We start from the raw sequence: 12,499 nt of genomic DNA, 5'->3' as shown, positions 1-12,499 counted from the left end.
TTGTCATACAAGTATGTTACATGTCACATTTTAATGGATTTTATGTATTATTTCTTATGATTAGGCTAAAATATGTTTATGATGAATCTAAATATGAGTTTTATAGCAAAATATGTCAAAAAATTGAGAAAAATAGCTTTTTCAACTTTGGTAATGAATTATAAAAAATGTTTAAAAAGTTGTGTTTCCAGATAAAATAGGATAGAATAGTCGTATTTCCAGATAAACTTTAGGTATTAAACTATTCATGTTTGAAGGTTTCCCATCCTGCCAGATCCAGGCGCGCTTTCCACAAGCTTTTTTTCATTACTAGATTTGGGGTGGAGGCGCCTAGTCGGTAGCTAACATGAGATATTCCTAAATACAAATTATGTTATATTAAGGGTCTAGATTAGGTACCATATCTCAATGAGCCTATTGTTATCTTGAAATGTTTCTAAGATTTTCATTGCTACAAATTTACCATGATAATTAAACAAATCTTTGAAAATACGCGGTATCTTGTATTACATATTGTCATGTACTAAAAGGGGCTATTTTTTCACCTTTCCCATCAATAAGGTAAACTTTGTGAATCTTTAAATCACTAAAAAATCACACAAATAATATTGATCAAGTACAGGTAAACATACCTCGGAAAAAATAACTGTAATAAAATACAGATCTGAATGTGTAGAGACTAAAACTGACTGACCATATCTTCGAAGCGCCTTATAGATTTGCACATAATATCATCTATTTTGAAGAAAACCGCCTTAGTTTTGTGGCATAACCAGTTGACACCTTGAATTGCAAAAATGTCTTCTATTGGTATCAAAAAATTTTTCAAAATAAATTGCGAGCAAATCATAGACCTTGAAATAATTAAGTGTTACTGTCCAGGCTCGTACAATCTGTTTTTAGAGCTATACACCTGTTATGAAAGTCCAGTTATAGTACACAAAGTATTAGCAAATGCAGATGCAGGAGATATAATGTTACAATCTTCTGTTCCAATTTTTTATTTGAGAGAATAAGCAATATAGACACGCCAATATTGTTTTAGGGTTGACAGGACTGGCTATTCACGAAAATCATCTAGGAAATTGAATATGTTTAGCACTTTTCTGTGTGCTTTGGGTTTTGAATTCTTTATTCCAACAATAAAGCTCGAATTCGTTTAGAGTCAAATTAGGAAACACAGAATTGTTTTTGTGTGCTAAAGCTAAAACAAATACTTGTTAGTTGATGTGTGTATAAGTACAAATAACAGCTGTTATTGCAGTTCTAGTGAAAGATTAAATTTAGATTCAATTTTTCATATTACTCAGATAAAATTGGTGATTTCGATTAATTTGTTTTTATTTGTATTTGAGTAAAGCCAGTGAATTGTACTGAAAATAATAATTTTTTTATCAATTTTGATGTTGTCGGCTATTTGTTACGTTGTAACAATTTTTTATTGTTGTTGGCTATGTGTTGTTAATTTGGATATCTCTTACATTGTTTTTGGATGAATTGATAGCATTTTTTCATCGAAGTGGACCAACACATTATCAAAGATATAGGCTAACTTGTTAATGAACCTGTGTATTAAGATCAAAAAATAGTTTAGATGATGAGTTTGGAATTTAACTATTTGAGAAGCAATGCCTTTTTCTATTTTTTTGTTTTTTTAACAATTTTGTGTTACAAAATTATAAAAATACTAAATTAAGAAAAAAATAAAAAAAAATATAAAATCGCATTAAATATTACATTTTAAAAATAACTAATAACTAAGAAACGATTTTGAAACTATTTAAGTACTTTATGAGTAGCAAGATTGATATTTTACTCTAAGTTAATCACTTTTAATATGACTTCATATATTGATTACCCAGTAATTCTTGAAAAAAATGATAAAACAACGTGCACAGATAAAACTTAACATAAACAGATAAAACAGATAAAACTTTAAAACATAAATTATGTCTGAACAAACTATATTCAGTATGATTTGAGACTATTTCTTACGTATTTCTATGAAAACATTTATGACCGCGGTTTATTCGGGGCAAAATTTACTTTTATTGTTGTGCCGCTGTAACAAAACATCGTTTCGATCGCATTTCAATTGGTCCGTCATTCAGCTCTAAAATAAGTAACTGATGCTGTACTTTGTATAGATTTTAAGCATTGTGTATAATAAATAAATTTTCTCATTTAGGTAGATTTTGGAATTATAGTAAGTGCTACAGGATATTTAACAAATGGTAAATTTCCAAGTAAAAGTTACAATTGTTTGAATTTAATGAATGTCGTTTTGGTAACGACAAACGTCAGTTCATGTGGATGGAAGGTTTCACATTCAAAACAAACCAGCAGCATCCTAAAACCGGAATTGGTGTTAGAATTTTTAGTAAATTTACCACTAAAGTTTTACTGTATACAATCTAAAACGTTAGACTTCGAAAGGCAAAGATACATTTTTTACACTATTCTTCAAAACAAACAAATTGTGGTAGTAGAACAATAACCAATGCAATTACTAGACCCAACAGTTTTTCAAAAGTGTAACAGAGCAATAGCATTGAAATTTTATAGCTCCGATACAATTTACAGGCAGATTAGCTACAGTCAATTATGGACAGACATCCAAAGTGTAGCGTGCATATTGCGCGAACAGAATATCGAGAGAAAACTTGTAGGTGTGAAATTGTGCCACTGTCCTGCGTTGATCGTCGCGATTGGAGGGTATTAAAACAAGCTATTTGAATGATTAACAACAACGGCTCCTCGCTCTAATACGATCTTTTTCGCAGCATTATCGTGTCAGGAAATAGCTTCTGCTGCATAGATTACCAATCTAGCAAAGAGCTGTTATCGGGCTATGAAATGTGTGCAGCGTTTATTCTGGAAGATCATGGATCGGATCGGATATGCGATGGTGTAAGCCCACAACTTGGATTTCGAATTGATGCAATGCGGCTTATGCTAGCTCTCTCTGAAACCAGCACACAACGTGATCCTGAGCTAGCATTTTGTGTTCGAACGTCCGGCTCGACTGGCACACCGAAAACCGTATACGTCCCCAAATCCTGCATCATGCCTAATATAGTGTCGCTTGGCGAGAAGTTTAAGTTAACGGAGGGTGACGTTATTTTTGTGTGCTCTCCACCAACGTTCGATCCATTCGTTGTCGACCTTCTGCTGGGATTAAATTCCGGTGCTACCCTATTGATGGTGGACAATGCAATACGGCTGTCATCACATCGACTGCTGCCCATAATTTCACCGGGTGTCACTTTCATGCAGATGACACCTTCCTTATTTTGTAGGTGGAGCGCAAAAGACATTTTAGAAAGGATTCTAGGTCCTCAGACAACGCTTAGGTTCGAATTGATAGATAAAATACTTCAAATGTCCATTAGAGTATGATTTTGTTTTTGTATTTCAGAACTCTAGTGTTGGGTGGTGAGAAGTTTCCGTTACTGCCGGTGGTGTTGGATTGCCGTACAGCTGTGTATAACATTTACGGTATTACAGAGCTTTCCTGCTGGAGTTTGCTTCAGGAAGTGTCCCTTTCTGGGCAGACCGCAGATGTGCCGCTTGGAACACCGCTGGATCCATCGATAGTATTGCAGCTGCGAGATATCGATACCGGTTTGGTGAAAACAGAAGAAAATGTACAAGGGGGGACTCTCACAGGGCAACTATTTATTGGAAGCGTTACCAGGAAATGTAATATAATAGGAGAGGCTGAAGACAACAGCGACATCCACCAGCTAGGTGAGCCTCTATTTCGTCCGACCGGCGACCTAGTGGAACTAACGAAGAAGGGTGAATATGTCTTTCGTGGACGATGCAATAAGATGATCAAACGATACGGATGTCGAGTGAATTTGGAGGAACTCGAAGAAGCATTAAAAGATCATGTTGCTGTCGAGCAGTGTGTCGCATGCGTAGTGGGTGAAAACGATCGGTTGGTGATGTTTTTCAAATCGAGTAGAGCAGGTCATTCGCTTCTAGAGGATCTGTGGAAAAGCATACGATCAAAGCTGAAACCAGAACAGCTTCCAGATGAGCTTCACCGCATCGAAAGGTTTCCGTTATCTGCCCACGGGAAAATTAGCTCTCACAGTTTGAGAAAACTGTACGAGCAAATAAAACAAAAATCATATGCCAAACACGAACCGGTTGAATATTTTCGAGCCGAGCTTAGCGCGATGGGAATCGCAACAGAATTCCAAAACATTGAGCGAAACGAATGTAAAAAACTGAAAATGAGTTCTTCATTCATTGATCGTGGTGGAACATCGATTGGCGCGCTTCGATTGCATGCAAGAATGGAGGAGAGACTGAATGTACGATTGTCGGAGCTGCTTACAATGTTGCTGAGCCCAAACGTTCCACTAGAAGAGGCGTTGATTTATGTTGAAAGGAAAGCTCAAGATATCGTTTCCGACCGCGTATCCGGTAATGCTTGGAGGGTTAATATTGAAAACAAATTGAAAATTTCCTCTCAACATGACCTGGAAAAATGTATCGATTCTCGTGCAGCGATAACGTTTTGCCGCGGAACTGGTCATATTGTAAGCGTGGGTAGTCATTCTGGAATGGTGCTCACAATCAATTTCGACACGAACGCAGTCGTGTCCCGTTTCTATCTTTCGGATCGGATTGAGTGTTCGATTACTTTCTTCAGCCACGGCGACCACCCTGTGCTTGGCATTGTCGGATGTTATGACGGGTTTTTGTACTGTTTTAATCCCCTCAACGGAACCACTGTTTGGAAGTACGATGCCGAAGGAATGATTAAATGCACTCCGGTTGTGTTACCGGATACAAATACCATCATAGTGGGTAGTTACGGTTCCACCAACAATTTGCACTGTCTAGTTGGAGTAAGTGTAAGCACGGTACAATTTCGATGCTGCGATCTTATGATTCTTATTATTCTCCAGACAGGACACAGCGTGAAGGTGCTGTGGAAAGTTAAAATCGGCACGAAGGCAATATTATCGCAACCGGTGGTTTTAGATGGCGAAGGTCCAGGATTCATATTTGTTGCCACCTTGGACGGTACAATTGCATCAATCAACGTTGCCACGGGGTGCTGTGTTTGGAGCCACACAATGTGTGTCAATGTTCCGATCTTTAGCACACCGGTGTTCCTGCGGAAGTATAACAAAATTGTAGTGTGTGCAGTGGATGGAACATTGAGGATTTACGATGCATCGGATGGAGGACAAGTAAGTATTAACCATGTCTAAACAACTTATCTCAACAAATTTTTGTAACTGATAAAACGTCGGTTATGCCTCACACGCTTAGTATGTTCCATGGAAATTCACGAGTTTATACAAATGGCAAGTACTAATGCTTATATTAATCGAAAATTTTCTGCTCTGTTTTCAGATGTCAACATATAAGTTTCCTGGCAATGTATTTTCATCGTTTGAAATTATCAAACACTCACATGATAGTGTACATCTTGCGGTAGGATGTTACGATAGGAACGTTCACTGCGTAGAGTATTTGCCAAAAAAGCAGCATGCTGTAAACGAGATGTGGAAAATTGAAGTTCAGTCCCAAATCTACGCAACTCCCCTGCTTATTGGGCATTATTTGATGGTTTGCGCATCGGTTGGATTTATTAATTTAGTCGACTTACGGGAGAAAGGCGATGAGTTGAAAGTTGTAGCCACTGTACAAATGAATGGTGAATTGTTTGCTGCTCCTGTGGCCTGCGACAATGTCGTATTTATCGGATGTAGGGACAATTATTTGTATAAAATACTTGTGAATGCGTAAACGAGGCCATAGCGTGATCATTAGTCAATGTGTGATAAATATTGTTAAACTATTTATTTTTAGTTTATGGAATAAACTAAACATGGAATTTAGTTAGTTTAGTTAGTTTAGTTTATTTAGTTTAACATGGAATAAACAATTCTTCTCCAAAAAATAATTCTGACTTGATTTGATTTTTTCTGGCTTTGATGCATAACTGAAATTTACGGAAGAATCGACGGAAAAAATAATCAGAAAACACAGCGTGAAGCGTAGAATTCAACACATTAGTTCTCAGTGCCGATGTCGAACCGTCCCAAAAGACATGATACATGACTAATTAAAAAAAATAAAAGCTCAGACTACTAACAGTCGAGGATCGATCGGTTTCAGCAATCAAGGTACATGGAAAAAGAATAATTCTGAAATAACATAAATGAAAACACTATTTATTGATTAGTATCATTGTTTATTGTCGTTTTTTATTTTTCCTATTGGTTTAGTTTCGTTTCGTTTTTAACTATTCGTATTCGTAAAAGTGCGTTGAATGTTTCTAAACGGCTGCATAGAGAGAAACTAAAAACATAGTACAAATGTTTGCAAACAGGAAGATGCTGTACACTCTCTGTTATACAGGCAACGTGAGCAACATTACGTTAGTGTTGATTGGTTTTGGTGGCAGTCTTTTGAGAGAACCTGAATATAATTATACATCTACTATAGGCTGAACGAAGCTAATGCAAGCCACGGCAGTTGAAAACGAGCCTTCTTAAAAAGCCTTCAAAATCTGGTCGAAATGTGCTGCGTTATGGTAGCATTACATCATGTATGTGGGTGTGTTTGAGCTTGTTAAGAAACACAACTAACATACCGATTGCTTTTAGAGGAGAATTGTAAAACTACCTTCGGTATAGAGAAACTCGGCAGTAGATTTGGTTTCAGTCGGTATTGCAGCTCAGGAGAAGCAGTAGAATATTCATCTCTTGTACATTCGAGCTTGGAAAGTTACCTCAATTGGCAGGACTGCGTGTGCAACAAGTAAGGTCGCTGCTCCCTACATGTGCTTAACAGTTCCTCCTGACGTTGATACACTAGCCCAAACTATTACAAACGATACAAAAATAAAAAGCTTCTACAGTGAACCGCGATGAATACCGTGTGGCAGTACAAGGAAGTGAGTGCGTGTTTTTTTTTGTGATTCAACCTGCTTGGTGGTATCGGTTGAAAAGTGCAACCGAATGATACATTATTTCACATCGCAGCACTTAGGGTTTGTGTGCGCGTTTTGTTTGAGCGCCCACAGGCCAAAGGAAAAATAAACTATATTACAACATTTAATGTGCTTTTCGAAAGGAGTTCGAATGTAAAAAAACATTGGGAAAAATCAACCGTACTATTTCGTAATATCTAAAGCCCCGCCCTCAAATCCTCCGGCGATCGTCATTCATTCGTTCAGTATATATCAAAGGCATACTTTAAAATATCAATAAATTACAGTTAAAACGTGAGCGTACCTCTCATACAACTCGTTCGGAATAGTGCACCACACTATGCCGGTAAGGATATCGTGCGGGCAGGCAACAACGCCTGCATACACGTTCAAGCACATGCGCTGCCCGTTGCCTGTCTCTGAAGTTTGGTCCAGCTGCAGGGCACGGAAGCGCCGTAAACCGGGAGTGGTTCGTTGGTTGGTTGGTCTTCTCGGTGCCGTTTTAACCATCATATTAACATTAATAAATAAAGGACTAGTAACGACCGACGGAGGAGATGCTATCGTGAGCTGGAATGCGATCGACCATGGCTGAGCGCGTTCGTCCGGGGTCTTGTGACCCGTCAAAAACAATCCGACATCTCCACCAATCCTAACCACCTGCAGCCTGATCTTTCGCATTCCACAGAGGATATAATGCTAGTATGATTTTTCAATTAAGCTAACTAAATGTAACCTAAAAAGACACTGGGTTCGTGTTTCAAACTAGCTCGAGGACCGTGATTTCTCGAGCTGCTCTGGCTGGGATGCGTTTTTCTTTTGCTTTAGAAAGAGAGCATATCAGTGCTCTTTGAGCAGTAAGAACATTTAAATGTTTTCTTTTTTTCAGGGGAGAGTAGGTATTATTTACAGTTCCGTCTCAATCTTCTTCGCCATACGTGGGCTAACGTAGAGAGCGAGCGAGAGGGAGAAACAGACAAAGAAAAACAGAAGGACCTGGAAATAACCTTGGAACCTTGAACGGCAGGATGATTCGGGTTATCGTTTAATGAGTTAGCAACTACATCTAATCTCGGATTAGTGATTGATATGCAGCCGCAGCACTTTTGACAATAGTCCTAGTAGTAGTACACGTGTGTCCGTGTTTTGTCGTTTCGGTTAGTTCGTTTCGTTTTTCGCTTATCGTTTCTCTTCTATTTAGTAGCGATATCTCTATAGTACTATCCCATGAAATCATGATGCGATGGTTCCGATGGTTCGTGATGTGCGAACAGAGGATTTGGAAACTCTGGTGGATGTGGAAGCGGTCCAGTGATTGTTGGCCTTCGTCGATAGGCCATCAACCAACAGGACACGGCGACAGCCACGGCAACCAGTGCCAGCAGGGCGGTGATGACCAGTGCCAATATCAGCCCGATCATCGACACGCAAATATCCTCCACACGTTGTGCCGCAGGAGTTACTGTAGAAGGGAGAAAAAGGAGTAAATTTTGTTAAATGTTGACCAGTAAAGAAGGGCAAGAATCCATCACAATGTTCGTGATACGTACTGTTGTTTGAATCAAACGAACGTTCTTCGCGTTTCTCCAGCGTTAGGATTGCGTTCGATTGGATCGTAATTTCTTCCCGCAACGTGCCTTCCATTCCAAGCGAATCATCGGTTGCCAATGCCGTATCATCCGCAGCACGCTTGGTACGGTTGTACACAACCTCAATCGTGCGTGCCATCTCGATACCAATCGCTTCACGACGACGGCGTCGCTTTCCATAGGCATTTGCTCCGTGACAATTGACGGGTTGGCATTTTCCAAAGCACACCCGGATGTTACACTGGAACCGGATGTTATCACTCGAGGGGAACTTGAATGCGTTGAAGCTTGCTAGCAGACTGTTTGTGTCTGCATTGTACTCCCAATCGCCGAAGATCGACGGATCTGTTGCGCATCCATCTTCGTCCGTAACGATGTATTCGTTTTCCACGCTTTCCTCCATAGTTTTGGCCACGCAGCTTCGTGCGAATCCACCGTAGATAGCTGTAGAGCGGTCGGAAAAGAAGCAACAGGAATATTCAATGTTAGTTTACGTAGCAATGGTTTACATTTTTCGTAGGTAGCGAAAGAAGCACTTACTTGCTGGCTGCACTTCCACCTGCAAACGCAGATTGTCACCGATTTCAGCGGAGTTGATTTCCTCTCCGTTGAAGGCCACTATACGCATGGCGCAGGTAGGCGGTGGACCCGTATTGGCAATCGTACCAGCCGTCGTCAACATCTGCACGTTGAAGCCGAGCGTGACATTCTGCTCTCCGGTTTGGTACACGCACTTGATGTGGTACGCTTGGGCCTTGTACGTCACCAGCTTCGGGTGCTTCTGGATGACTAGTACAAAGCTCGCAATACCGTTGATATGGATCAGTCCGCAGCTACCGAAATGCACCTTGAATATCTGCGTGCGAGCAGACGACGTATCTCCGGCCAGGTTCACGACGCGCCGACATTCTTCGTCCTTGCTGTGGCCCTTCACGTACAGCACACCGTTGAAGTTTGACTCCGCCAGGTCAATGACGACCTGCACACCATCGGCTTGGCATGTCACTACCATTTCTGGCTGAGGGAAGTCTGTACGGAAGTTAGTTGTTTGATCTGCAAAATAGAAGAAACCATTGGATCATTGCACATCACACACTTGAGCCAATCGATATGGTTCCAGCAGTCGTTGGAAGTGTCCTGGGTGAAGTACTTACTGCAATGTTCCTCCGGATTTCCAGTGTAACCGGTTATGCACTGACAAACTGCTTGATGGTTAGTTGCGTTACAGAGAGCATTCGTGCCGCAGGTCTTCCTTTGGCATGGGTCATCGCATGTCTTCGATTCCAGGTTGCAATACCGCCAATCGGCACAGTGTTCGTCTCGTTCGCACTCTGGCTTTTCGCTTCGAACACACTCACCGCGACTGGTCAGCCGGTAACCGTATTCTATTGGACAGATGCATCGGCCACGCTCGTCGATTATGAGACCTCGTTCGAGTGCACACACGCATCGACCGGTTTCGTCTACTTTGAGGCCGTCTTCCTCGCGACAAGGCTGACAATCGTCGTACAACGAAAGCCCATATCCTGGAGGACAAACGCATTCTCCATTCGAATTGCGCACGAATCCTCGATCCGTTGGACACAGCGCCACTGTGAGTGAGAAGAAGTAAAGGAAAGAAATCATGGTCAGAACATCATCACACACATCTGATGGTTGCCTTCGGATGATCACTTACTCTTATCGCACTGTATTGCAGCGTTGCCCTGATATCCTGGAAGGCATTCACAAATCATGGTGCGCACGGGCAGTGTGTCCAGTACCTTGCAGATCGAATTCACACCACACGGTTCCGTCACGTTGCACGGGTTCACGCATTCACCCTGTATGCAGGCCGTCTGCGAAGGACACTCGCCGTCAGTCATGCAGCGATCATCTCGCAACACGCAACCCTGTAGCGGATCGTTTTCGTACGGTGGCGGGCAGGCACACTCGGGCCGATGCTGGTACACCTGGCACTGTTCGTTCTGGGCACAAACCGCCTGCAACTCGCACGGATTATCGCACTTTCCGTTGATGCACGCCTTGTCCAGTGGGCAGTCCGAGTCACGGCGACATCCGATTAGCTTACAGGCCACCCTCGGATTGCCATCGTATCCTGGCAGACATTCGCAGACGGCTCGATGGTTAACACCGATGCATTCGGCTTGTGTGCCGCAGTTTTCCATCGAGCAAGCCGGCACACACTGCCTGTTGTAGCAGGTATGCTGACCCGAGCAGTCACTGTCCGAGCGACATTCGATCTTGATGCACTGCGTCTCTGGATCACCGTCGTATCCTTGCGCGCAAGAACACACGGGCTTGTGGTCCTTGACGCGACATTCCGCATTTGGTCCGCAATTGCACGGATCGCGACAGATACTGTTGATGCAAGCCGTATCACTGGAGCAGTCCGAGTCGGATATGCAGCCGGCCTTTACCACCGGTTTGCACGTGCCACTACCGCTGCTGACGTATCCATCCGGACAGGTGCACAGCATAGTACGCACCGGTGAAGACGGCACGACCTCACATCGGGCAGGTTGATTGCACGGCGTTAGTGCGCTGCATGGTTCAACACACTTGTTGTCGATGCAGGCCAGATGTGAAGGACATTCCGTGTCGTATCGGCACTCGGGCACAATCTCAGGTCTACAGTCCACGTAGGGATTGCCCACCAGCCCAACCGGACAACGGCATACAACCAGATGATTCTGGGCGCGACATTCCGCTCGCGGTGAGCACGAATTTTCGTAGATACACGGGTTGACGCACTGCGAGTTGCGGCATTGCTTGTCATCCGGACAATCGTTGTTGCTACGACATTCGACCACGTTGCACTGTACCAGCGGATTGCCACGATAGCCGCTGAGACAACGGCATTCGGCACGATTCGCTCGGCCGAAGCATTCGGCTCCTACGCCGCATGGGTTTTCATCCAAGCACGGATTTACGCAGTTTCCGTTCACACACGCCTTACTCGATTCACATTCCGAGTCCACGCGACATCCGATAGCCCGGCAAGCTATGTTGGGGTTGCCCTCGTAGCCTTCTTCACATGAACACACTGCCCGGTGGTTCTTGATCGTGCATGTCGCGTGTGTTCCGCAACTGCACGGATCGCGACACTGCCGGTTGATGCAGGCATGCTGCTCAGGACACTCGGAGTCGCTTGTGCACACGTCGATCGGCGTTTGCAGCACGATACGCTTGCACGCACCGGAAATATCGGGCACGTGCAGGGGTGGACATTCGCAAACCATCGTACGTACGGGCACGGTGTCCTGTACGGTGCAAAGGGCCGATTCCGCACATGGTTTTAGTTCATCGCAAGGATTCAGGCATCGATTTCTTATGCAAGCCATCCGGCTGGGACAGTCTCCATCGACACGACACTCTTCGGTTTCCACTGCTCGTGGTCTACAGAACGAATAGGGATTGCCCTCTGGCATATGCTCTGGACACTTGCATTGCGCCTGGTGGTTGACTGTGAAACATTGGGCATTCTGAGCACACGGTGAATTTGCGCACGGATCCACACACTGTTCCTGCTGACAGGCAAGTGTCTTCGGACATTCGCCATCGTAGTGACACTCCACCCTTCGGCAACGCTCGAAGGGATTTCCTTCAAGACCCGGCAAACAGCGGCAAGCAGCTTTATGACGATCACCGAAGCATTCCGCGTTAAGCGCACAAGGATCCTGATACTGACAGGGATCGACACATGCGCCATTCGCACATTGCTTGTCGTTCGTGCAATCGCTATCGCTCTGGCACTCCAGCTTGAAGCATCCGGTTTGTGCGTTACCAGAGTAGCCTGGCTTGCAGCTACACACCGGATAGTGATCCTTAACGAAGCAATCAGCATTTTGGCCGCAGTTGCACGGGTTCGCGCATATTTCATTGACGCACGTTTCACTTCGCGTGCAGTCCGAATTCGATCGACAACGTGGCAGATCACCGGCAG

General features: G+C 43.2%; 2 protein-coding genes across 2 annotated transcripts in view; one reads left to right on the top strand and one right to left on the bottom strand.

The window, feature by feature from the left end:
* The first annotated feature begins 2,500 nt into the window (after positions 1-2,500).
* Positions 2,501-5,775, top strand: LOC128724126 (beta-alanine-activating enzyme). Its single transcript, XM_053817891.1, has 5 exons — positions 2,501-2,715; positions 2,784-3,353; positions 3,419-4,869; positions 4,930-5,213; positions 5,380-5,775. The coding sequence occupies exons 1-5, from the start codon at positions 2,501-2,503 to the stop codon at positions 5,773-5,775; spliced, it is 2,916 nt and encodes a 971-aa protein (XP_053673866.1).
* A 446-nt stretch (positions 5,776-6,221) lies between these two features.
* LOC128723345 (uncharacterized) overlaps positions 6,222-12,499 on the bottom strand; it is a 95,821-nt gene continuing 89,543 nt past the window's right edge. Inside the window, 5 exon segments of the mRNA XM_053817074.1 lie at positions 6,222-8,426; positions 8,515-8,997; positions 9,094-9,606; positions 9,708-10,145; positions 10,232-12,499. Of these exon segments, the coding sequence (XP_053673049.1) occupies positions 8,185-8,426; positions 8,515-8,997; positions 9,094-9,606; positions 9,708-10,145; positions 10,232-12,499 (3,944 nt within the window). The 3' untranslated portion in view covers positions 6,222-8,184.

Source organism: Anopheles nili, chromosome 3 (genome assembly GCF_943737925.1).
Source record: "Anopheles nili chromosome 3, idAnoNiliSN_F5_01, whole genome shotgun sequence".
Classification (NCBI taxonomy): Eukaryota; Metazoa; Arthropoda; class Insecta; order Diptera; family Culicidae; genus Anopheles; species Anopheles nili.
The sequence above is the reverse complement of the archived record's forward strand: the minus strand, read 5'-3'. Positions and strand labels throughout refer to the sequence as shown.